This window comes from Micrasema longulum, unplaced genomic scaffold, assembly GCF_059751315.1.
Source record: "Micrasema longulum isolate JH-2025_06_02 unplaced genomic scaffold, ASM5975131v1 h1tg000524l, whole genome shotgun sequence".
Taxonomy (NCBI): domain Eukaryota; kingdom Metazoa; phylum Arthropoda; class Insecta; order Trichoptera; family Brachycentridae; genus Micrasema; species Micrasema longulum.
The window spans coordinates 76,165-103,874 of NW_028277721.1; the positions used below are offsets into that span (position 1 = coordinate 76,165).

Sequence of the window (27,710 nt, forward strand, 5' to 3'; positions counted from 1 at the left end):
TACAAAAAAAGCGTATATCCAAAAAAAAATAGTGTTTCTAACGGCAAAAGAGTATTTAAGAAATATACCTGGACCTCAGAGACAGACGGATGCAAATCCAAGCGTCAAATGTTCAACAATAGCTTAAAGAATCTACTTTCTCTAAGTGATTTCTAATAATTCAGAACATTAATTTGTATTTTCAGTATCTTAATACATTGGTTCTTTCATTATAAGACTTACATTTCTTCAAAAGCAATGGACATGATCATAAACTGGATGCGAAAATCGAAAATTCTGGATTTGCATCCGTCTGCCTCTGAGCTACCGGTATATACGGTGACAAAGTTGCAATCTTTTTATCTTGCACCTTAATTTACTTGATTTATTTATTACTTAATCTATTAATTTACTTGTCCAAATTTCAAGTTAAATTAAATGCGGTAGATTAAAAAAAATGTTGTTTTACAGATTTTCCTAAAAATAAATTGGTTTATCAAATAAATATTTTATTAAAGATAATTTGGAGCACCTTTCCGCAACATGTTTAAATGGTCAGATGAAGAACAAACATTGAAAAAAGGGAAATATGAGAATGAGCAATAGTTATGTTCGTATATGTAATGTAGTGAGAAGCCTGTATGTAGTTAACTGTGGCTGGGGTGCAGTTATAGCTGCGGGTGTAGAGTGCTGGCCAAATCTGGGCATGCATTGTGCGAGACACTAGGCCATCATACTGTGGAATGGGAAATCGTGCGAAAAAGCGAGCATTACAAGCGACTTATCACGCACCACACCATCATGCTGAATTCTGTTTTCACAAAGACAATCCCAGGACATGACACTTAAATTGTCTCCTTTTGCACGAGTTCTTGGTGAAAACAGATTTTAATACTAAACTTAATCTAGATATGAATGAATCTGTTAATTTACTACACAGTGTTGATCTTATAATAGTAAACTTATATTTAAAACAAGTTCCATACTCGAGTACTTGGATGACAAATGGTTAATGTTTCACTGATACAGGACCCAATTTCTCCCTAATAGTTTATATGTAGCAGGTAGAGTTAGATAAAATATATGGATAATTTCAAAAGATCTATAAAGGCACAATATCAGTTTATAAATTGAAATCCGAAATTTTTATAATCTGCAAATTGAACATAAAATGAAATATATTGAATCAAAACAGTTTTTTGTATGGTGGATGAGATTTCACAATAGCCTTTCAAGTCTATGGCATATTAATTTAGAAAAATATGCAGCTTTCTAAAGACAGCTCTACATGTTCACCAGCACGCTGCCTAATACGTGCTGGGAAACGTGTAGAAGGGGGTATTTGTGGCAGGCGGAGCTGGTACAAGGGCTCCTGACCGACCGGAATATTGCCAGTTTTGCAACACAGATCAAAGGGCACTCGGTGAACGTATTGGCCAACGTGTAGAGCTGTCTTAATACATATAGGTATGTAATAACATTACGATTGCAGTGTATTATTTGAATGATGTTAGTAAATGTTTTTTAATTTATTATTTACAAAAAATAATATAGTTACATAAATACATAATCACAGTGAAAATTTAACTAGGTAGTGAGTGAAAACAAAGATTATTCCAACGGTACTTTAAAAACTAACGTGAATTACAATAATTATAAAAAAGTTCTAAATGAATTGATAGAAGTGATTTCATAGTAGGCAAAGAGCACGCCATGTCTGTTCCATACAGGGATTCCATACTAGATATCTATAAATGTGATTTGTCAATAAATCACTAAAAAAAAGTAGACCAAAAAAGTCCAATCATTCTAAATCTTTGCTCTTCAAGTTATTTGAATTGTTTGAAGTTAAAATTTAATATTATGTTTTTTTGCTGTGGATGTGTAATGATATGTCAAAATTCAAAATGATGCCTTGTGGTGATAATAAAAACGTAAATGCAAAAAGTAAAACACAAAAAACAACACTTTAATTATACTAGCAGGGTAGAGTGCTCTAAATAAATACTAATTTTAAGTAACGCTTCAAATACAAAAATCAAAATGAAGTAAAAAGCAGTTCTCAAACAGAGTTCTGAATAGTGTTATTCATATGTGTCACATAATTCCAAGCCCCTCGAAAATGGAAAAAAAATGTTTTAATGTATTAAATTTGAGAGAGAAAAAAAAACTTTATTAAATCCACTATAAAATAGAGAAAAAATATTAGCCATTTGAGGGCTGATATTATTTATTTTTTTTTTATGAAAAAAGAAGAAAATTAAATATTTACCCAAATATTTATTTTGAGGGCCATTTTCAATGAGTTGTAAATAACTCACTATTAGAATATGGGAATCGAGTTGGGGTTAAGTGGGATTCGAACCACGTACCTTTGATCCGTGAGTCCGAGACATTAGCCACAGGACCACAACCGACTTAAATATGAATACTAAAATTTTGCTAATAACACAATGAAGAAATTAAGTATTTACAATCAAAATATTCTTCTTAAAAAAAGAAAAATACACAATTCCTTAAGAAAGGGATAACTAAAACATTCAAAGTATTTTGACTTTTTTTAATATCGATTATTTAACCTAAAATTTAATAAAAATTCCACCAAACTTGTGTTATTTACTAATTTTACTTTAAAACTTCCGTGGGGATGCTGACTTTTAGTAGATGTTAACTGGATACGTTACGTATACACTCATATAAAAAATATTATGGTTCAGTGTGTAACTGGACAATTAAAGGTATGTGTATGCTTTTTCCCTTAGTAGGCAAATAAGGATGGTTTATAACCAAAGCTATTTCAGATATCATTTTTCAAAATTCCACATCAATTTTCTTATTATCTAATTGTATAGATTGTTTTAATAGGTAAAATATGAACACATATCAAACTTACATATTTTTTGTAGAAAAGCTCAATTCGTCGTTTTATTTTATTTTGGAACACTTCAATCACACGAGAATTAAGATCCGGTATTGTCTGAATTTTTTTTTTCTATATTTAGCACTGAAAATGCGTTGAGACGGTCCTGTGACATTGCATTTCTCAAAATTGTTTTAACTCTCTTTAATGTGGAAAAAGAACATTCGCTTTCAATAAAAGTCACAGGGATTGTGCAAATTAATTTTACACATTCCGAAAAAGACTCGGCTAGACCATTATTTAGAAAAAACTGCAAAATTGAAATAGCACAGTCAGCCTCTCCAAAATTGTCTCAGTTGTAAATTGTAATAAGTTCCATAAATAAGAACCATTTGTGCAACAGTTGATACGTCGGTTGTTTCATCGGCCTGGATTGATATGAACTCACTTTCTATACTATTTTGGAATGATTAACCTCTAAAATTGAGTCTAATATTTAATTTTGTATGGTTTTAGAGGTTCCTTTGAAAATGGTGGCCGTTTCTGTGTGTTGTTTCATAGACGCGTCAAGTTCTGCTACAATGTCTATCAAACAAAGAAGAACCCCAAGGTTGCCGGAATTGCTGGTCTCATCATGACCGCGCAATGCTAATTCAAAAGCTCCACAAAATTGGACCCAATCAATTAATTTGGACAATATATACCCTTTTCTGTCAATGAGTTAATTATGCTGTTTAATTTGAGCACGGTATCCCGAATCTAACTGTTATCTCATATCGACTGTGCCTAAAATAGCCAGTCTCATCTCATTCTGTAGACGAACTTGAGATGAACTATATGTTTTTACCTTTTGAGACAAATGAGTTAAATCTTTAACACCGTTTGGATTATTTGATTATAGATATTTATCATAATTTAGTATTATGTTGCACCCCACATGATAAATAATACCCCCAAGACGGTAAAAATAAATTTCCCCTTTAAATTATGGCTCGATAAATGTACAGCTTACTCCGAGATCTGAGAATTATGAATTGTTTTACAGATATGAATGCAATAGTGATTATCTTAAGATGCACGCTATGTAATAAAATATTGCCCTAGTAATAAAAACTCTTAGTCATAATGTTATGCAATTAGTATTCACGCGTTACCCAAAATATACACATTTGGAGCACCATACCCTACAAGCAAAAAATTCAAAGCCACAATGTAGGATCATTCTAGTATAAATATATTAGACACAAAGCAAAACATACAAACAGTTAGCTAAACACAGTTACATACACTGAAAAGTATTTTGCCTAGAAATGAGATATCTCTTTTTTGGTTATAAGAAAAAAAACACAGGTTTGAGGCGAATTTACTTTTCAAAACATGTAAACAACATTCAAACATAATAAAATACTCAGGTAAAGAAATGTGCTTAACATTTGATAAACATGTGATTACATGGGCGGAGAATTTCAATTAACAAGTCGCGGGATAATTACTACAACTAGGTAACTTCAAAATTAGCATTTCTGAGTTACCTACTAAAAACACATACGCATTTGTTTCTTCTTCCACGAATGTTACAAATAGGCAAGTCGTGATTCATTCAATCATATTATTGTGATTTGAACGCATGACTTGTCTATTTGTAGCATTCATGGAGGAGGATAAAAGGTGCCTTTAGTGGTAGTTGGAGTAATTACCCCGCAATATGTTAATCACAATTGTATGTACATTAATCTGATTAATATTTACAGGTACATATAGTAAAAGTTGACCTTTTATTCATACTTATTTACAGATTGATTCTAAATAAATTAAATTTGCCATAATCCCCCCTAGCACGTTTAGTAAAAAGGTGTCTCGTAACTATTTTCTTGTTAAATGTTCATATTGTATGATGACATCATTATTTGTATATCAAATGAGTTCGACATCATATTGAATAAAATGGAAAAGATCGACCAGGAAAAATGGCCGATGAGAATAAAAATATTGTATTGATAGCACGTTATGTTAAAACTTTGAATGAAAAGTAAACATACTTATTACCTTCTCAGTAAATATACTTGAGTGCTTTGAAATTTCATAGTGCTATAAAAGTTACAGCTACTTCATCTATTATAATAAAAATATATGTACACAATAAAGCGTGATTTAAAAAGATTAAGATTAGATTAAACCTAGAGCCCACTAACTACATGTTTCAAATGTTAGTACCATATTCACTCCCTTATTTCCTATCCTAAATCAGACAATAGAAGTATCCGGCAGTTAATGTGTGTATTCAGAATTGTATAAGAAGGAAGAGAAAGTGTGGAATTAATATATATATATATATACAATAATATATATATATGTATATAGAGAGAGAAGAGAGACGGGAAATAAGGCGAGTAAATAGGGTAGCTATATCCGTGTATGAATGATGGAATCACCCTTATAGTTTCTGGATGATTGGTGTAGTCAACGGGCTGACATCGCAGACTGTAGCGACCGGTGATCCAGCCAGACATTGCCAACTGAAACAATGATAGAAAACCCCACAACTGAATTCTCTCATTCATGGCAACCTTTGATATCCAGCATCACCGCTGTCTGCCCATTTTTTACTGCGCCGCAAAACCTAAACCTGTTCATACTAAAAATATATACAATAACATGAATACATACGGATTGATCATATACATAATATTACATTTGACAATAAATATTATATTAAGCGATCATAACAAACCATCTTATCAAATAAATATTGGGAAAACATAGTAAATAAAATATATTAAGGAGAAAATATCTAACTTGTTATTTTGGAAATAGGGTCTTGTGTAGATACGATTGCTGATTCATAATGAACATTTATCCTGCAGTGAAACAACATTTTAATCTTTATTTGTCATATTATACGATTACTTTTGCTAGAGAAGAATTTTGATTAGTATTTTTAGTGGGGTAAAATCCGCTTATTAAATAATACAGTTGGCACTCAATTTAGAGAAGTTAGATAAATTGGAGAAAAGTACTAACAAATGTGGAGTAAATCTATTCACATTATGAACAGAATCAATAAATGTATTATGAATAATTTATGATAAAAAAAATATGTTGATTTCTTTTAATACCTACAGTGTTATGTAGAGGGTTATTTTTTTTTAATATAAGGATTCGAGGGATCTACTTAAATTAGTAACTTAGTAAATAATAGATTTCGGTTGTATCCTTCCAAATTTCCCAGTTAAGCGAAAGATCTAAAGATTTCTTTTTCGCAGATGTTAGATTAATACATTGGGAGAGAAGTTTATACATAGACGAGTGTATGTCTCGGGATCTTACCGAGTATTTACAATGAACAAAATATTTACAACATTGAAAGGGTTATGAGAGTACGATGGATGATATAATGTCTACTAACTACGGTGGTATATTTACAAGGATGATTGATGACACAACCCCCAGGAGCAGAAGACCCACTATGAAGTAGTGTAGCGTACCCCGCGCACAGAGAGCGAGTGCGGGGCGCAGATACAGGGCAACCTGAGCAAGAAGATGAGTGGAAATAGATAGGAAGAGTTGATTCACCAGCCCGTCGACAAAAAGTTTTGACTAGGCATAACATTAACATTAAGGTCATTGTCGCTTTCACCACAATCAATAACATTATAAATAATCATCCGGTAGGTCTTGGTATGACTCGTGAAATGTTGCTAAGGTAAAAATTTGAAATGACAAGCGGCAGAGCAATTCTTCCATATCTCTTTCTGACTTATTTTCTTACGACGATCGGCCTATATAGACACAGAGACAGTTACAGAGTAGGGCCGGGGTGGACTTACGCGGGTGGCGCTCGGAGAGTTGCTATTGTCCACGGGTTGGCAAGTGAAACTGTATTCACGCCACCAGCCCCCCATTAAACACTGGACAAACAGAAAGTGGGCGGTGCACATTAAACATACTGCAGCGACACAATAATACCTACACATTCCGGAAGGTGGGACACGAATGGTACAACTCACAAAACTTATTCATGGTGAAAGAAACAATCAAAACTTCATTTACAAAATGCAGAAATAAGACTACTAAAATAGTCACGGACTTTTTTGTGTGAAATAAATTGTCTTGTTGCCTTTTACAGTAAATTAGTGCATGTAACTTGTTTTCGGCCGATGTTATCATGTTTTGGTAGAAGACCCCAATAAAGGAAAAGAAAAAGTATACTATGCCGGTACTAATAAAAAACATATGTTATATCTATCATTGTTTTATTGTAATTTACAAAAAAAATAAAAGAAATTAAAGCAAAGTTGGTATTGTGCAACAGTGGTTGGTTATATACTTATGGTGTTTTTACTTTATAAAATTGACAAAAACAATAGTGTGCAAAATTTAAAATAGCTATAAAATATGTATATGGTGGCACCACCATAATAATAGACCTTTCCAATTAGTCACACACATTACATTAAATTCAGAGCTATATATTTTTGGTTTAAGTTGTTAAGGCTATTTCTTTCATCACCAATAAAATGATAAAATAGTAAAAATTTTAAGTAAACCTAACAACACAGGAGATTCCAGCAGCCTCTCTTGAATGGGCCAAATATCCTCATCTTGTATGATAGTATCTGTATCCTTTACATATAACGGATAAATTATGCTGAAATAGAGGCCATTATTCTCATGCACGTAAAAATATTTGTTATTAAATTTTGTAATTATGTACAGAAATAAAATCGGTAGAATGTTATTCATAATGCAGTTATTATACTAAATGTATTGTTGGCAATTGTTTAAAAGGGCCCACTAATATTTTATCAAAGTAACTGTTTGAATAAAGGTTTCAAAGTATAAAGAAACTACTTTTATTTTTTAATTGCATCGTATATGTTAGCAAAATGTTGTTTAGGGTTTGTTTTTGTCGAAGGCACCTGACAAATATTTGCAATGAGAATGCAGTTCAAACTGTTTAATATGGATATTTTTTACTATTACGACATATAGAACAGAGTTCAGGGGAACAGCCAGCAGATCAATTGAAATTTTTCAAATGAAAAAATAAGCAATCAGGATCATATCGAAGGTCTAGAAGAAAAACGTGCTAATTACAGAATTGAGAGCAGTTTAAAGTTTGACAAGTTGCTTTTTTGTCTTTGTTTTCATGTCACTTATAATGAATAAGCAACTACGATTTAGGACGAGATGAAATATTAGTGTTCTAGTGAGTGCAAATGGTATGACATTCTCATTCAATACACTCGGCGATAAAATGCCCAAACTCATTTTGGTTACACTTATCACTTTGTCTTCTAGACCATCAACACGAGGTTCTCAAAGTGAATAATTATTCACCGTGGAGTCGCTTAACTATTACGAACATCAAAATGATACAGGATCAACAGTATTCCACCGTTATGAAAATAGTACCAAATTATACATATCTACAGAAGGAAAAGTTATAAAGGGTTCGGTATAGATCCATTTTAAAGCATTACCTGTTCGAGGAATGCTGTGACTTATTTTGTAAAAAGTTTATAATAAATTCTAAAATTTACTGAAACATTGTTACAGTGCGCCCTTGACTCGAAATAAAGGCTTAGTGATCCCGAAAATATGCAACAAGTATGGCAAAGGAACATTAAAATATTTGGTTCCATGGATGGTCAATTTCTTGCTAACCTATCTTAGAAATAATACTACCAAAATCGGTAAGGACAAAATAAGTGAGTGGCAATTCGATCGTAAGATAACATATGAATGAAAATCATTTATGGCTGCTATGTATTTGTTATTTTGTTTTTGATGTTTCTATTTTTTCTTATTATTGAACGTTCGTGAGATTTTTTTCTTGTGAGTTTTAGCTAGCAGTTTATGAAAGATACCTCTAACAAGCCATATAAATTGACTTGGTGAGTCTTGTAAATACATAATTTTATTGTGAATATTCTTATAAATAAATATTAATATAAATAAATCAATACAATAAAGCATCTGTAAATATTGACATTTTATGATGGTCTGAAAGTTTTTTGAGAAAAAATATTGATGTAATTTTGAGAATTCTCATCAACATAATACTCAGAGAAAAATCGGTGCAAGCAGTTCATTATTTTTGATTTTAATTTTATATATTAAAAAAAATCACATTTCATTGTCAAAAAAAAACCTTCCTTTTCGAACCGAACAGATAATGGCATTTTCAAAAAGGCCAAATATTTGTTTAAAATACTGTCCAAGTGTTATTTTAAGGTGTTTATAAAACTAGCCATTAAGAGGATACACGGTCTCACTTTTCTTCATACGAACATAATATTTCTGTATTTTCTCCCTGGATTGGCACTAGATTTATAATACTTTTACTTTATTTACACACTATAGATATCCACCATTGGCGTGTCCCCATGGTGTTTTCTTTATAAATTGTCTTCTATAGGAGCTAGGACAATCCAAAAACCCTTAAAAGCGCCTAGATTTACCCGCCGTCTTCGGACATATGGTATGCAAATATGAAAAATATTAAAAAAAAACAAAACCTGCCTATCCAAGAAATTTCTTTCTGATTTTCAAAATCAGTTAAGTTTTGGGGTGCGGAAAACGGGACTATGAGGTCTCGATTTTGTTGATTTCAGCTAGGCATAATTAATCCGACACGCAGTTGTCTTTTTCGAACAGTATTCGGGAAGGCATGAACGAGAGAGTGACAGTGAAAAATTATATTAAAATACCTATTTATCAAATCCTTCTTCACCGCATATTCTCTTAATAGGCCCAAATCAAAAATGTAATGTAGGTACATAAAAATTTTAAATTGAAATAATTATATCCAAGTCATTTTAAGTCTGAATAAAATTATCTCCATTTATTCAGAAAATGCAAAAATATACTGGCTCGAATAAAAAGATAATATATAATCAATAAATAAATTACAATACTTTAACCCGAATTTGGGTTTAAAATAATACTTACTTCATAAAACAACCAAGCACTAAATATTACTTGGAATAAATTATAAATAATAAGCGTATTTTTGAGCTGCATTGGTTTCCTATTTTCCATTATTCGGGGGCCCAGGACCTGAAAAAAGAAAGCTCATTTTTATCAAATATGGTTGTAGAATGCATTTTTTTTGCTCTATAGAGGAAAGAATTTATATTTTTTTTAAGCCTACTATAAACTAATTTATTTTTTGACAGAGAAGTCGAATCTAAGAAGATGTGTATTTAATACAATAAATTAGAATATTAAAAAAAACAGAATAAGGTATATTACAAAGAATTAAGTCAACTTACCTTGACTAAGTATACATAGGTCAGGCATAGAGCTAATGTGGGCAAGGGTGAACTCATCAGGAACCAATCATTTGTACGAGGATCTGAAAAGTTTTAACGCAAGTTTTAATTTTATTAATACTTATATCATAATGCCAACAGACATGTAATTTTAATAAAATAAATAAGGTAAATTTTTAATTAGAGATTTTCTCATAATCTAATTACATTCAAATAAAATATCCAATATTACATAATAATTGACATATTCATAAGAAAACAAATTAAGTAAGCAAATATAAATACAAAATGCTATCATATAGGTAATTATTCTACTTGGTTTAAATACTAACTCTGACTTGTGCAAAGATAATAACCCACAAATCATACTACACATTAGAGATTGGGTTTTAGTTTTTTAAAAGGAGTAGCAGTAACAGTTACCGTTCTACAAATTAAACTGTTTTGTGAAATTGTTTCTAAATAACATTTTAGAGCAGCATGGACAAAAAATGTAGTAAAAGCAACTGCCGGAAAAGTTTCACAAAAGTTAATTAAACCATCACTTGTTAAGCTACGCTGCTCTAAACTGTTATTTAAGAAACAGTTTCCTGTATCCTGAACGTACCCCGGAGTAGCAGATACTGTTTTGTCCACGCACCTTTAAACTGTTATTTTTAGAAACAGCCTAATTTTTCTTTACATTAATGGTTTTATAGATTTGCAAAAAATTAATGGTTTTAAAATAACTGTCTCATTTTTTTTTACCACCACTACACATAGTTCTTTTTGCAGATGTGTTTTAACATGTTACAACAGAGATAGATAATATTTTAGAGAAGGAAAAATGGAAGCCTAGGTATTTTTTACAAGACTTGCAAACTATCATCGGGTGGTTTAACAATACGTACGAATTTATGGTGGAAGCTCGGTGAAATAATTCCGGTCCGCTTTTCTTCTGCGTCGCGTGTGCGACAAGGCGCTCAAAAAGATGAAAGAGTCTCGCTATTGGTTAGTAATTCATTCAGCCAGCTTCCGCTGCGGTGTGCTTAAGGCGTAAGTGGCCGCTTTACACAGTGGGCAATATTCACTATTTTTCCTAAGCTTTAAAATCTGTATTTTTCAATTCTTCCATCTGTTGATTTTTAGGAAGTTCAGGAGCAGAAGCCTTTATTAACGTGGATGAGATTTACCCGACATTTTCCAATGTGTACACTTATTCTTGGACCAGTTGGTTTGATCAACAATATTTCGAGTTTGTCAAAATGTTTGCAGACAAAGACTGGATTTCACCTCCTAGGGGTGTATAAATATTAGTGAAATCTACACATTGTCTGTAAACATTTTGACAAACTCAAAATATTGTTGATTGTGTTTTAGCTTAAAAAAAACTGAATTTATGATTGCGTATATTATTAAATATGCAAATAATGAAATTGTTTTATTAATACCAGATAAAATTTTATCTATGTAGTAATTAAAACTTACGACAATACAATCAAGGTTATCATTATTGTACAGGTGTTCTTTAAACCCTGTCACATCCGAAACCACAATGATCAGTATGGGCAAGAAGAAATATGAGCTTATTTAAAAAAATATTTAGAACAATGAAAATTTTCAAAAATAAAATATTTTAAAAAACAAATTGTTGCTTACTTCTGCAGGGGAGAAGTGGGGGGAGCGCGGCGCAGTTTCAGACATTCCCCTCCTCCTCCTCGTTTCTCCCCTGCAGAAGTAAGCAACCATTTGCTTTTTTTGATATTTTATTTTTTTAAATTTTATTTGTTCTAAAAAAATATTTTAATATGTCTTTTTGCTCATACTGATCATCGTGGTATCGGATGTGACAGAGTTTAATAAACACCCTGTTTATTAAAAAGATGGAGAATATTTGTTGGATTTGGTAATGCCATGTCTTTCTGCATCCATCAACATTCGCGCAGTAAACCTTTCAAGCTGTTCTTTCGCTGTCCATTCCTTCTACATGTCTGAACCAACGCGGAACTCCTTTCTTGATTTTGACAATAATGCTTATCTTAGCCTTACAAAATGTACGAATCTCGACATTTGTGCACCTATTGTACATAGTTTTACTGTACATTCTCCGGAGAGATCGCATTTCGACAGCATTCAGCCTACTTTAATTATTTCATACTTCACTCCCATACATCAGGGTCGGCACCAGGACTCCATTGTTAACTGCTAATTTTGCTTCCTGCGACAAACATTTATCTGTCAAGGTTGATTTAAGTGCACCATTCACTCCGTTTCCGCCACTCACTCTCCTTTCAATATCTTCCACAGTCATTTCATTCCTAGTAAACACAGTTCCCAGATACACAGATTCCTCCACCTGTCTCAGTATAACCCCATTCACAGTTATCTCACATTTGAGTATACTTTCATTTCTTTCAAAAACCACCACATTCGATTTATCGACATTCATCAGCAAATCGCTCCCCTCGCAGATATTGCAAACTTTTGTTATCGAGAATTGCAAGTCCTTTTTGCTGTCATCATCATCATCCATTTACCTGCACCCACTTAGGGTACTGCAGTGCACCGAGAGTATCTTGTCAATTTTTTGTCTTGAAAGTAAGATAGTCAGTATTACCCCCGAGGTGCCAGTCCCGGGACTATGACATATTGCAATGTAAAACAACCATTTTAAGTCAAGTGTGGAGGCAATCACTACACAATGAGATTTGACTAAAACCAAATTTCATTATTGTTATTTCACCGGAATAGAACCTGGGACTCACACGCGTGCGACAAGCATTATCACCGTTACACCACGAGGGTTATTTTTGGAAAAAAACATTATATTTAACAAAAATAAACTGTTATCGGGTATGGATAATATTATATCAACTTTAAATGTAACAAAATATCATTCCTGTTTATTTCCTTTTTAATAGAAATATTTAGATATATATGTATTATCAATATTTATTTACTCTTTGAAATATATCATGATATACCGAAGAGGACTCTTTTCTTTTTCACTTTTCTGTAAATTTTATTTCAAAATAAATGCACATAAATTTATTTCTGAACTCATAGAAATTGGTTTCTTAACTCATAGAAACGATTGCACATAAATTTATTTCTTAACTCATAGAAAATGAACTAACTTTCATATTCTCTTCCCAAAGTTCTTCATCTCTGTTGTAACGTGTTTAAATAGTGTTTCATAAATAGGTCATCTATATTAATACAGTTGCTTTTTTGGTCAGCTTTCAAATTAAATAATTATAAGTGAAAATAGATCGGTAATAAAAAAAACAACTCTCGACCAATTTTCAAAATCGATAAATTTATAAAAATCGAAAACACAAACAGAATATGTGCAATAAAGATAAACGTTTATCTCGCTTGTCAGGTGGACATTGTGGACAATACACATGAAAAGAAATAGATAGTAGCGGTTATGTCATACTTACCGCCGTGTTTATTCATAATGTTGTGCATATCGTCGATGTATCTCAGTAATAAGGCCATGGTGGAAGATTCTGAAACAATCGCAAAAATAAGAATCAGAAACATAATTAGGAATTAGATATATGACATAACTGATATCTCGTGACTTCGCGCGGTTTATAAAAGGAATAAAGATGAGCATTGACCCTCATATCGACATAGGTAATTTCGCGACGAGTATCATCTGTCACCGGCTGTCACAATTTCGAGTGTTTTATCATCGCGAATTTCGCTCTGAGATTTAAAACATCACTAAAATCGACGGGATTTATAATTAGTCTTCCTTTTTGTAAATCTTCTCGATGATTTTTCTGTCAAAAAACGGGCAAAATAGGCGAATCCGCCCATTAGTTACGCGCGAGTTTCGCCGTAAACAAATGAAAATCGTAGTAGTAGCACACTTTAACGATATTGAAACTTACGGTTATAGAAACTAGAGATTCCCATGATTCCGAATCCTTTTATTTGAGTTCATACGATTCCAGAATTAAAATATAGATACCGTTCGATGTCACACTTCATTTGGTATATTACATAAAACCTCCGCTATGACCATCTCGCCAGCGAGAGCGAGTACGAAATTATCGCAATGGCGGTTATCGGCTTTACCGCCAGAAATCGCGGCGCTCGCAACCGGCGCGGTCAATGGGCGTACAAAAAGTGAGTTGCGTGGAGAGCGGAAGGCGGAGCGGGAAGTGCAAAGGGGCACCACGTGCTGCGCACCTCGCATATTTTTATTTATGTCACAACATACCTACAATGAATTATTATAATAATACCATTATGCAAACGTATACTAACGTCTGAAAAAAACTGTTTTGTCTGTGAAGAGTTAACTTTGTCGATAAAAGTCTCCGACAATCTATTCATGATCGCGGAACATTAAATTAATGATTGCAATATCGCAACGATAAAAAAATATTCAATCAATGTCAATGTAAAGATACATATTTATGTAGGTTAGGTATATTAATATTTACCTACCGATTATTTTATTTTATTTTCTTGAAGTAAACGGCACATAGTGCCTTTTACATATTCGTTGCAAATGCAATAATACACGCAAGTAGAGTTGAGTTATAGCATTATAAGTAATAGATAACATTTAAAACAAATTAATACCAACAGTTATTTACAAATTAAGAAGTTTGAAAAGATAAATAGTATAAGAACTAGCAGTTGTAAAAATATTGATAAAAATAATAAATATTTCGAACCTACAAAAAAAAATCAAGGTAAAAATACAAATCAATAAAGAAATGAAATAATGAAGATAAATCGGTAATTTTACGTGATTATAATCTACGCGATGTTTAAAATAGTCTTTAATTATTATATTGCACAATTATTATGTAGGTCTTCGCCAAAAATAGCGAATAAGATTAATCTTTATCGTTCATTCAGCATGTTTGATTTACAATGTGATAAGATAAAACGCAAGGAAAATGACTGACGTATGAGCTACGTAGGCCACAATATGTCTGACACACGGCTGACAGTACCCACTACCCACTCCCACTAGCCACAGCCACCGCCAATTCAGTACCTACGCACACTCACCCTACTCAGTAGCCAGTTGCTGAAAGTGGACTAGGGAGGGGGGGGGGGGGTGGTGCCAAAATAAGAGAAAAACTGAATAATAATAATGAAATGTTAGATCCTTTTTTAGAATAATTCATAACTAATTATGGAGGCGTTAACACCCTATAAAGACATGTGCCTTGAATAATGAATACCATATTTTAAAAAGAGTTTTATATTTGACATGATAACTCATTGACGAAGTAATATAAAAGGAATGCGAAGTTTACTAAGTGGCTCAACTTTACGAGTAGTTTAAGCTCCCATAAATAATGTAAGTAAAGAAGCCCGCCTAATTTAACTAGGAGTTACTTTTTATTTTCTTGAAACGTCGCGCGTCGTGCATTCAATAATATTCATATGTTTGCGCTCACAATTTTGTAAATGCATGATTATTTGCAGCTCATAAACGCATTAGATGAAAATAGTTCAAGTTTTTTATTTATTAAAAACAATATTGATAATTAAACGTCGGTAATTTATTATAAATGTCAAATTAATACTAACATACATATAATACGCATATAATCCGAATGAAAACATAATTATAGATATAAATGAAACGAAATTTCTATTACTAAAAAACTAAAAAATATTAATTTTATTCCATAAAATACGGTTCCTATAAAACGCATAAAATAATAATTGAGAAAATGTTTTGGAAATCAGTAATTTTCTGGATCTTTATTCACAAAAATTGAGCAATGGAAAAAAACTTTCTTAAAAAAAATAAAAACATAATAATATTCATAACGTAATATTTAAAGCGATAAGATAAATGAGAAGCCAAAAAAAAATATTTTCTGTACTTAAATTGAGAACTTATCACACATCTCCAGTAGATATGTGTATGTATATAAGAACCCAACGAATAATTTATTATTTCAGCTACTGGGAAACGCCTAAAAATACCCTTTAATTTTGAGTCGGTATGTCCAAATCTGTTTTGAGTAGTAAAATTAGGTTAGTTTTAAATACACTCAAACTTTCTAGTATCTAGAATCTGGACTCAATCTAACAAAATTTTAATTTAATTTGTTTATAAAATCATGAGTCATTCCCATTATAAGGATACTAGTCCAAATTCCATAAGACTATATATTTGTATCGAGTTGGGACCAATAGAGCACCAGCACAACAAAACATCATTAAAAAACAAATAATTCAATAGTCACAACTCACAACATCATACACACAGTTTGCCAATAAAGAAATCATAATTGAAAAATCATCCAAGGAGTTCCCGACTGCTCAAAATGGCATTTTAGGTAAAGCTGATATTTTATCAGCCTTCCTTACCTATGGAGGACATATAAGACGGAAAACGAGTTCGGATAATTGGCCTCTCTAGATATGGAGGACATATGAGACGGAAATGAGTTTGGATAATTGCCCCCCCTACCAATGGAGGACATATAAGACGGAAAACGAGTTTGGATAATTGGCCCCCCTACCCTATGGAGGACATAATATAAGACGGAAAACGAGGTTGAATAATTTGCCTCCCTACCTCAGAAATGGTAAAGAACCGCTTTTAGGTAAACCTGTCTGGCTGAAATGGCTGAACTATACGTATAAGAAAACTAGTAAAAAAAGGAATCAGATTTCGACTCGGAAAATACTGTGTCGTGTAATGTTCATACATCAGTTGAACTCTTGATGCGAAAGTTATACTTTAAAACATATCTTAATTAATTAATGCGCCCGCATACTCGTACAAATACTACGTGTACAAAAAATAGGAAAAAAGACCGCCATTATAGTTTTAAGACTACATGTTCTAATGGAAATACACCTATTTTCAATAGAAATGTCAAAAATTCATTCAGATTCTGCACGCGTGTTCCTAGTATCGTGATGTGTCAATAACGCGTATTTATTACACTTATTGCGCATACACACACACACACACACACACACACACACACACACACACACACTAATAAATTCTTTTAAGTAAAACGGAAAGCCTACTGATGTCTACAGAAACTATTGAAATATTCACATCGATCCCCAAAAATGATGCTATGGGGAAAATCAAGTGTTTCAGCGGGTTTTCCGTATTAAAAGAGGGGAAATGTCAATTGATGACCAACTCCGCTCGAAAATGTCGCTAAAATTCACAAAATCATCCTGGAAGACGACGACAGACCATCCAATAAATTGTGGAACTATTCGGAGGGACTCGGAGTTCAATGCAACGAATTAAAGTGAACATTTGGAGAGGGTGGCTGCCAAATTTGTTCTCACTCAGCCCTCTCTGTGAGCCAATTTTTCACCAAAAAAGGTATGACCGATGTGCCCCACCCCCTTGCTCACCCGATCTAGCCACTTGCGATTACTTTTTATTCCCCTGAATAAAAAGAGACAGCGTTTTCCCGACGTTGCTGAGGTGAAGAAAAAATCGACGGAGGCGCTGTCAAGCATCACGGAAGACGAATAAAAAAATTAGAAGAAGCATTTACAAGATTAGACAAGCGCATTAGCTCCAATGAAGAGTACTTTGATGGCGATTAAATATTTTTAGTTCGGTTTCTTTTGGGTAACCCCATCGCATAAACCTTCTAAATTATAAGCTGGGTCAATAATATTGTAACCATATAAAAAAATACTAATAATTTCAAATCAGAAAATGTATTGTATACAGCAAATAAAATTCCAGAATTCCATTCAGATTTCTTAACTACTAGTTTTTTGTGTATTCTTCCGATCCTGTTATGATTTGTTATTATTTAATTATGGCCTAAACTCTGGGTAATTCCAAAACTGTATTAAATGGGTATTCCTCGTTACATTTATATACTAAAGCTGCTGTCTTTATTCAATTGATTCACGAGTTTAAATAATATAAATCTTGACCGTTGCACTGTGGAACCAAATTCAGAATTCACTATAAAAAGTAAAAAATGTAAAGTTTTTAAAATACGTTTTTTATTATTTTTAACTTATACACAGATAAATTAAGTATAAAAGTGCGTTTATAAAACCAAACATGGTGGTTATGGGAGTTGAGCGGGAACACTGAAATCACGCGTTGACCCATTGTTTCAGTCGTATTCCAATCGTGGGCGGGAGCATGTATCAAATATTGGCGTGTTGCAACGATTCCCCATGTATTATTTTGAAAGTATTTTTTATTGAACTGTGAAGTGAGTGATATATTTTTCACAAACAAAATTCACACATTTATAAAGAAATATTCAAGTTAAATATAGGCAAATTTTGGTACCGTCTTTTTACGAAAAAAATCATTCCCGTTGATTAGTAGTACACTTCCGCCCCCTGCCCTAGACATATAATTTTACAGAAATGTTTCTTAATATGTCTAATAAAAACACATAAAAATTATACCAAAGTTCATTTAGCTTTTCGAGGTATTTTTTTTAACATAAACGAGTCATTCTGGTTTTCTCACATATTTTTCATCAGTTTAGAGTTCATGAATTTTTATCTTTCATCTTTTTATACCACAACTGTGTTTATGTCTCGGGAAGAGATTTTTAATATTATATAATTAAAATATATATATATTGTCAAGAGCAGTGCAGATACGAAAAATATTGGAGATGCGCACTAATTATCTGCGAGGTCATAACTTTTATGTTATAAATCGTAATGTATCACAATTCGTATTATGATTATTTAAAATAATGGATTCATTACAGTTTCAACATATTTAAAGAAAAATAAAGTCACTGAAATTAAATATTTAGGTGTAATGTTGGATTCAAAACTTACATTTCACCAAAACGCTAAGATGGTAATAAATAAGATTGCAAAAAAAATATCAATTTTGGGAAGGATCAGAAGATTTATTGATAAAGACTCCTGCAAAACTATTTACAAAGCAATTATTGAACCACACGTTAACTACTGTAGTAGCATTTTATTTTTATCAAACAAAGAAAACATAGATAAACTAACTGTATTACAAAATAAAGCCTTTAGAATCATTTTGAAAAAAAACAGATATACGAGGGTAAAGTCGATGGTAAATGAAATGAAATTATTAACATATAAACAAAGAATATTTTACAATACAATGATATTTGTTCATAAAATTATAAACTCTAATAAAAAAACAGAATTTTGGAAAAAAATTGATCGGAACCAGCATGAACACAATCACAATACTAGAGAAAAGAACAAAATTAGACTTCCATTTAGGAAAAAGGCAAAGTCACAAAATTCAATTTTATTTAAAGCAATTAAAAAGTATTACGAAATGAAAAAAAATATTTATGAAGAAAAAAACATATCAAAATTTAAAATAATGGTCAAGACATATGTGATAAACAATTTATAAATTAAATATATTTGTAATGTTATTATTAGAACACACATAACAATATGTATGATATGTGTGCCCTATTTTAAGATTTAAATAAATAAAAAAAATAAAAAATAAGAGAAATGGTTAAAACATCGAATGGAGCTTAAGTATTTTTTGCCTCAAACAACAAGTACAAATCAGAATAAAGCAGAGCGGCCTCTATACGAATTTTTAGATCTTAGCGATCAACCTAAAAAAACTGAAATATATAATGTCAATGCCGGAATCGGCTTATGCTATACATATGCGATACACAAATATTAAGTGGACATCAAATTGAGATAAACACGTTTAGAATAGATACCTACGAAACAGCCAAAATGTTTTAAGTTTATATCCTCGTTTATTATTCAATTCCTCTTCTTCCTTTTTTACAGCTTTTTCACCGTCATATTTTTTCATGGTCCCGAAGTAGTAGAATTAATTTTGTTAGCAATCGGAGAACTTTCGGAAAAAGCAAGAAAGAGACAAGAAACAATGACGTGAAACCTTTTGTAGAAGTTCTGTGAGAAAATCCTCAAAAATCGGAACCAACTAGGATATATTATTAAATATATTTCTTATATCATCGGATCTCTATTTATCTTAACTCCAAGATTAATTGAAGAAAACATATATATAGTTATAATCGAAAGCGCCATTGCTTGTACATCCATATTTTAGAAGTACAAGAGAGAGTTGTGGAGAAGGAGCACAAAACGCAGATAACAATATATGATTAAAAACACGTCAATGATGAAATGGAGACTAGTGTTGAATCTGATTCAAATGATTGTGAATAAATATATTTATATTTATAAATATTTAAAACAATATCAAAAACGTTAATTTAAAAAAATTAAAATATTTTATTTATGCCTACATTTATTGTCTTTTTTTATTACATAACCTTAAAAACGATTAAAATGATATTTTAAGCAATAAATCATCAAAAAAATAATTCTTATCGTGTTTTGTGAATTTGGGCCCAATATGCGTTGTTGCGCTGTAAAAAATGAGCATGTTTTAAAGCCTCTTTCAATGCAAATAATTAGATACTAACTAACTTACCTACCTAAGTTCATACTGAAAAAAACATGTTTTTGTGGATTGAAATACTACCGGTAAGCAATGATACACAAACATTATATCTATATATCTAATAAATAAATTCGTGTACCTACATATTATAATATTTCTTTTGTAACGGAATGATTAATATTGAATATCTGACTGATTGGTGCCGTTGCCGGTTGACTGATAAATTAATAGCTTCCAGTTTATTCCGTCCGCGAACTTGTGTTTGTCCACTGTGTAGGTACATCCGGAATAATTCTTAGGCGACTGTAGTTTATTTATAATTTCTGATCACAAATTTACGTGGTAGAATAAAATCATACAAATAAGTACACAAGTACTTTTCCTGTAACGTAAATCATACGTTTTCAATGAGGATTTGTCATTTGTGGTCAAGAGTAGTCATTTGCATTCGTATAGATGTCTTTCAAGGGCAGTAGTATGTACGTACATGCATCTACTATGCACTAATATGTGTATAATATGACACTATATAGTACCCACTTGGAATAAACCCGCCTGTGAATTACAACTAAGTAAATAAAAATAAAAATATCTAAAAAGCCTATTGGGTGGAGGGTGGAGACCCCCTTGGAGAAAATTAACATAAGTGTTTTCATAAAACATTAAATACACTTGAATTCTGAATGGTTAATCGTCAAACCGAGTGAATGTTTGTAAAACGTTACAGTTTATTAGTATTTTTTTATATATTGTTTTTTTACTTACACAAAAAAAAACTTTGTACTCCTGGAGTTACAGCAAACCCATTTTACAAAGTTACATAAATGTATAGTTATAACATACACAAAACTGAAATAATATAACAAATGAGGTAAACAATACATTGAAATTGAAATAATAATAAGCATGATAATAAATAATAGTATTTCGCTGCCACAAATAATGGCTTGCTAGACGGAAAACGTGAAACAGTAGAAGAAAATCTCGGAGAAAGTGGTAGATATTATGTATTTACTTTATTATGTGGGTGGTCCACACAAAAACAAATTTAAACCAATAATGGTCCGGATGGTGAACGATGAAGTAGTGTTTTTAAATTTAATACAGGACATTATACGGAAATGAATCTTGCCATACATAATATACCAACATATTCATGACCTAAAAATAATAAATGCTAATCCCTGTTCAAGAAAATAGGAAAAGTCTTTAGGATAATTTAATTACTTCAAAAACATCAAGAATACATTCAATATAGACGTAACTTGTGAATAATTTATCATCGCTTCTAGAAAACATGCACTTTCAGGCACAACGCCAGAGCGTAGTGTCTGAAATAATAGGCAGTCTTTAAGTCGGTACACAGGTACTCGAGAGGAAAAAATATAAAAAATGATTATGCAGGCGGTCAATCTTTCGAAACAAGCGATATCAAAATAAATAACAAACTGTATGTACAGAGTAACTCTACTGTCAAGTGAATTAATTAATGCTTCACGTTTCTTTCAGCACGTTACTTTTCTTCTAGTAACACGCGGTAAAATATCCCAGACAAAAAATATAACCGACTAATAATTCGAAAATAAGCCATGTAATCTCTGGTTTCGAGGTTATAAACTATTTAGCTGTTTTTTTTTGCTAAACTATTAATATGTTGAATATTTTCAAATCAACTATGATCGAGCGGAGACGAATCGGTTGGCTGGTCCAATACCGCGGTCGCCTTCAGCTTACCCATTCAACAAGGCATCGGGTTCCTGCCATCCAAGACGGTTTGGACGTCCACTACCGACAGTTTGAAGGCGATGCGGACATGATTTGGGAGGAGGCGCATTGGCTGCTGATAGAGAAGCCGAGAGAGAATTTGTGGACACCATATGCTCCACGCAGGGGACGGACACAGAGTAAGTAAGTGAACATGTAGGTACTAAATTAAGTCCTATGAGGATGTGCCGTCTGACTTATTTTCATGAAAAAAAGATTTATGTATTTTCTCCTTGTATTATGGCACTTTATCGATGATTTTGTAACAGATAATAGATTTGACCATTGACGTGTCCCTATCGTTTGTTTTTTTGACAATTTGTCTTTTATGAGAGTTAGGGCCATCCAAAAACCATAGTTTTATCTGCCGTCTTCGGATACTGAACGACTCGCCGTCGTGTGGGCATTTTAGCGATTTCGTTGCCGATACGCACGCCAGCGTTATGGCAAACGTTTTGGCCAGCATGTAGAGCCGTTTTGAAAGAGTGACAGAAAAACTATTCAAATACCTATTCATTTAACCGATTTTCCACCGCATATCCTCTTAAATCTTGAGGAATTTAATTGACATCGATAGACAATTTAAAAGAGAGCTGTAAAACAAAATTTGAGGGTAAGGAAGTCAATACAGACATTTATAAGGCTGATGGACCATACCTAATTGGCTGGTTTGAAGTTGACATTATTTTGCTAATGATATTCATTTCGATTCAAAGACTTGATTGCCAAAAATACAGTGGTAGAACAAAGTTAAGATTTTTTTTGAAAAAAGCACACCATGTTTTACCCTTTGCAGAGAATGTTCCCAACAAGTGAACGTGAATATGTATGTCAGTAATAATTATAGTAATTACTGACAGTGCAATGTTGAGCTGAGGTACGATGCAATTAACAATTATCTATGTATTATGAGTTTAATTTTCTTATAACTTAAAATGATACCAGGAGATCTATTAAAAGCGGTTTGCACAGTTTTGTGCAAGATACGAGTATAATTAAACATTGATTTATAAACTCAATAGTTAATTCAATCAAGGAACTTTACTGCATTCTTATAATGTGAGTAAAGGGGAATTTACAATTTAATACTTATAATTTCATAGATATTCATAATCAAAGAAACCTTTTAGGAATATGAAGATCTAGGCAAACACCTATGTCTTGTATAAGCGACCAATTTTTACACTGTAACACATTCACTATTCTGCATTTTTAAAGGTTGTAAATACCGAAAACTTCTACGTCTTAACACGAACGTGTTGGAACGCCATCGGTTGATATATATTTTGTTAACCTAGAAAAAATCCTAAGAAGGTCAAAGACCCACTACTCGTCTACAATTATTTGGACATACTCAAAATATAACTAACAACCTCATTTTATATTACTTCATATTATATAGTAACCCCGCACTCAAAACGTGCCTGGTAAACTTACCATGTAAAATTTTATTAAAAAAAGGAATTTTCCTTTTTTAATTATTTTTATTTATCGACTTAGCGTTTATTTTGTTGAACTCCATATCATAATAATTTTAATATCAAAAACACTAATTTATATCATTTTGTTTTTTAAAACAAAAAATGGGACAATTGTTTCGTCTTGTAAGGCATTTTCAAACGAATGTCATGAATGTTTTCAAACGAAAAAAAACATTCAAAACAAACCTAATCTAGATTGTAGGTAAAGCGATATTCCGGGAATAAGAAACTTTCAATCTAATTTGTCAAAACCTACCCCAAATATGAATTATGAATTTTCAGTATACACTAGGCTGGAGCGTCAATGAATGGGATTTTTTCGTTCAATTACTGAACTCTAATAGTGCGGGAAAGATGTGTTGTAAGGAGTTCTAAAGGACGTTTTTTTTGAAAATTTAAAAATGTTTTCTTATGCCCTGCATCGTATTAAAAAAATTAAAGCAAATCTGCTCTATTTTTGAACCATGCAAAACCATCAATTATGACATATTTGTTGTTAAATAATAAATCAAAGCGCAACTTATAAATTAAAGTAAAAGTTCCATTTATAAAAATAAAATAAAAAGTCTTAAGACACATAAAAAAAATATAAATACCCGGAAATTCCTCTAAGACTCAAATTTTGGAATGATTTTCCATTATTCCAATTTTGCTTTGATTTATTATGTTCTTGCATTTTTTTGTAAAAAAAAGTTGAAGCCTCGGTCGTTACCTTTATTGTAAACGCCATGGCTTAGGTATAAAGTTTGATGGGCATTTTTAGCACTATTTTAGCGTTTTTTCTTATTTTCCCTGTGTATATAAGTCTCGCAAAGATTACTAATTCATTTGCAGTTAACATTTTTTTAAGTGCAATGGTTTTCCCATTTGTTTTCCAGGTAATCTAATGAACGCTGCCTTATTTTCTTGTATTAACATTAGTCCCTACACAGCCAATTGGTTTTGGATGCCCTTGCGATATTTATTTTTAAGAAAAATAACCACAGATAGCTTTTTATATTATTTTTGCTTAATAGGGTACAACGTAGCCCAAGTAAACATATGTTGGCTGTTTTATCAACTTTATATGTGTCTATTAGATTGTTTTTCCGTAGTTTCTCTATCTCTACTTTTTCACTTGAAAAGTGTTTTTCACTTTAGATACCTATACTTTTTATAGATTTCATTAATTTTAGTTCCAAGTGATGACCTTTTAACATTTGCCTAACACTTGTATGACTTATGGTTGAAATCTCAGAGTATTAATTCCCCAGAGAAGCCCTTTAGCTCTATTGCATAGAACAAAAGCGTTCCAAATATTTGGTTTGGTTTTTAGTTTAACAACAAACGTGTAACGGACGGTTTTGGTTTGCGATTGTAATTTTCGACCAGAGTACCAACGGCCCGTTGCTAACTTCTTAGTTGACAGTCATAGAATGGTATTTGTCCATTTGGGCGACTCTATTAGCCGGTGGCATATTATTTATTACTCTAAGGTTAAATCTGTCGTGTTAAATCGGCTGGCAAAGGCACGAGTGACGTCGACGGTCGAGTGGCTCCCATCCAGCTCGCCATCAAACGTAATTCTCGATCGCTCTCCTGTAGGATATATTGGTTAGAAAAGAGTTACACGGGTAAAAACGTCACGTCTTTAATAATATCAAAAAGAAAATTATAATAAAACCTCATACACTCGTAAAATTTTATTCAGGTAAAGTGTTTTCTTTTATTACACAGGGGAAATGTTGACCAACTACGAGCTATGTTTCGTTACGAGTTCATATTTCATTAAAACTGTCGCATATTTATTAAGTAAAAAAGGTACAATTAAATGGTTTTGATGTATTTTTAATAACATGTTATACTAGCCAATGTTAAATTAAAAAATATCATTTAAATGACCGATTGTACATTTTTTTTTAATTTTCAAAATTGGACCGTAAAATAACTTTTTTCGATATTTCAATGACATTGCTGAGGCTCTTATCGTAATCAGATCTGAATAATATTTTAGTTGCTTTGGTATATGTAAACACATCTTTTTATCCCTATTAGAACAGCAGAAATAGAAAATGTGAAATTCGCTCCAGCCTAGTATACTCGTAACAAAAACATATCACGCGAGGATTAATACCACTATCAAAAATTAAGTAACCTATATTTCACTGAAATGTAATTCGTTCGCTAGGGAATCAATCGACATGACTCAATAAGCAATATTGTACAGTGTACATAATATGAAATATTTATTTATTTATTAAATGTTTTCACATTATAAATAAATAATAAAAATAATGTGTCCTCACTGGAGTTACCCGTACACGGGACACTTAATAATTTACTTTATTTTATTTTATTACATGTGAGAATATACAAAGAAGACTTGATAAACAGAGAGAAATTACAAAATGTTAAGACTTGTTTTAAACCCTACGTACTTATGTTTTTTTATTTTTGTACACGTAAATCAGTTATATTATAAAATGCACAATAAAATAACAAAAACATAAAATAAAGTATATGTGTGTGGATTCAATATTGGTTAATATGTTCGGGGATGCTACTCAAACGGGAAAATAAGCCAAAATAAAAAATACCCCGTGTGCATCGCACCCACAGATATATGTAGTATATTCAGTGATCGCTCCAGATGAACGTTTTCTTTTTTATAAAACCCAGTAGTACAGGTCAGGCACTTCAGAATTGACACAAAACGACACATTTGCATATTACGTCTTTCTTTGTTTTCCCCATGGTGTAGAGGTTGTCTACCATGCACGAAGTTCCGGGTTCGACGCGGGATCCAACAAGGTCAAAAAGAAATTTTTATTGAAAAATGTGTTTTTACTTCAATATTTCATAATCCTTTCGTAAAACTAACTGTTTTTTTACAGCAGTAGTTTAAAGACGTTATATATCGTTCTCGGGTATACATAATCATAGTTAGTAGCTAAATCTTTAGGTTTGATTAAACGAAGAAAAAAATCGCTGTGACATGGGTATTTACCTTTTTATCTATTTATTTATTGGAGTAATAAATAATTGACAAACAAGAAGTGGGCAATAAAAAACAAATAAAGTGTTAGTAAATTACCATTGAATTTAATCAATGTATATATTATGTTCTCGGTCCATGCTGACATTGAGATTTTTACGATTGTGTGCAAATATTTTTACCGGATAAGAAAACTTTGAATGAATCAAATATTTTTTGTCAATAGATCTTCAAAAGACGAACCGGGTATATATTTGCGATTAGAAATATGTTTATTGCCTTTATATTTTGTGCCAATACCTGCAATAAGGATATTGGTCTGCAGTTGTTTGAGAATTTTATCAAGTTCAGGACACGTTAAAGTTTATGACTTCACTTTTTAGGTTGGACTTGACCTTTAAGTTTATTTACATATTTACAGGGTGTTTGGTAGAGAGTGAAACAAAAAAAAATAGTGCATAAAGGTGACCATTTGAACCAAATATTTTTTAGTGGCCGGTCCCTAATATGTTATTACAATTTTTTTGAATGTTTTTTTTTTGTTATTTTTTTCAGATCTTGGTATTGTGCCTAAGACCTGTAATAGCTAAAATATAAAAAAAGCCTTTGTTGTAATGTGTCGTTGTACTAGAGTACAAATTTGGTGCAGATAATCATTTAAAAAAAATAATTTGAAGACAAAGTACGAAAAAATGATACAAAAAACATAAACATGAACTTTGCGTTGCATAAAAAAAAACTGATCACAAAATTATTTTCAAAACTTCTTTAATGTATGCCCTGTCGGGCGGTATGCTACATGCAAAACAAAATCTTGAAATAAAGGTTCAGATTAAGGATAATACTTCTTAAGGGCATTTAAAAGCAAAAAAGAAATTCTATTATTATTTGCATAGTTTTTGTAGAAAGTAAAAATACTTTTTCTCCTTTAATGTATTGTTTTCAAATATTATCCGCACCAATTTTTTCTTGTACAACA

The 27,710-nt window shown here is 31.9% G+C and overlaps 1 protein-coding gene across 4 annotated transcripts in view; it reads right to left on the reverse strand.

Annotated features, from left to right (window-relative positions):
* LOC148280857 (very long chain fatty acid elongase AAEL008004-like) overlaps nt 1-27,710 on the reverse strand; it is a 121,881-nt gene that overhangs the window by 6,192 nt on the left and 87,979 nt on the right. For 2 of the 4 annotated variants that reach the window (XM_088227685.1, XM_088227684.1), the window contains exons 3-6: nt 13,542-13,610; nt 10,117-10,199; nt 9,794-9,901; nt 5,272-5,355 (exon numbers count right to left, since the gene is read on the reverse strand). In XM_088227685.1, coding sequence (XP_088083811.1) covers nt 5,272-5,355; nt 9,794-9,901; nt 10,117-10,199; nt 13,542-13,599 — 333 coding nt within the window. In that variant the 5' untranslated portion in view covers nt 13,600-13,610. Of the gene's footprint in view, nt 1-5,271; nt 5,356-6,666; nt 6,748-9,793; nt 9,902-10,116; nt 10,200-13,541; nt 13,611-14,000; nt 14,241-27,710 lie in introns of those variants that run through there. The other 2 variants (XM_088227682.1, XM_088227683.1) reach the window with 2 other exon arrangements.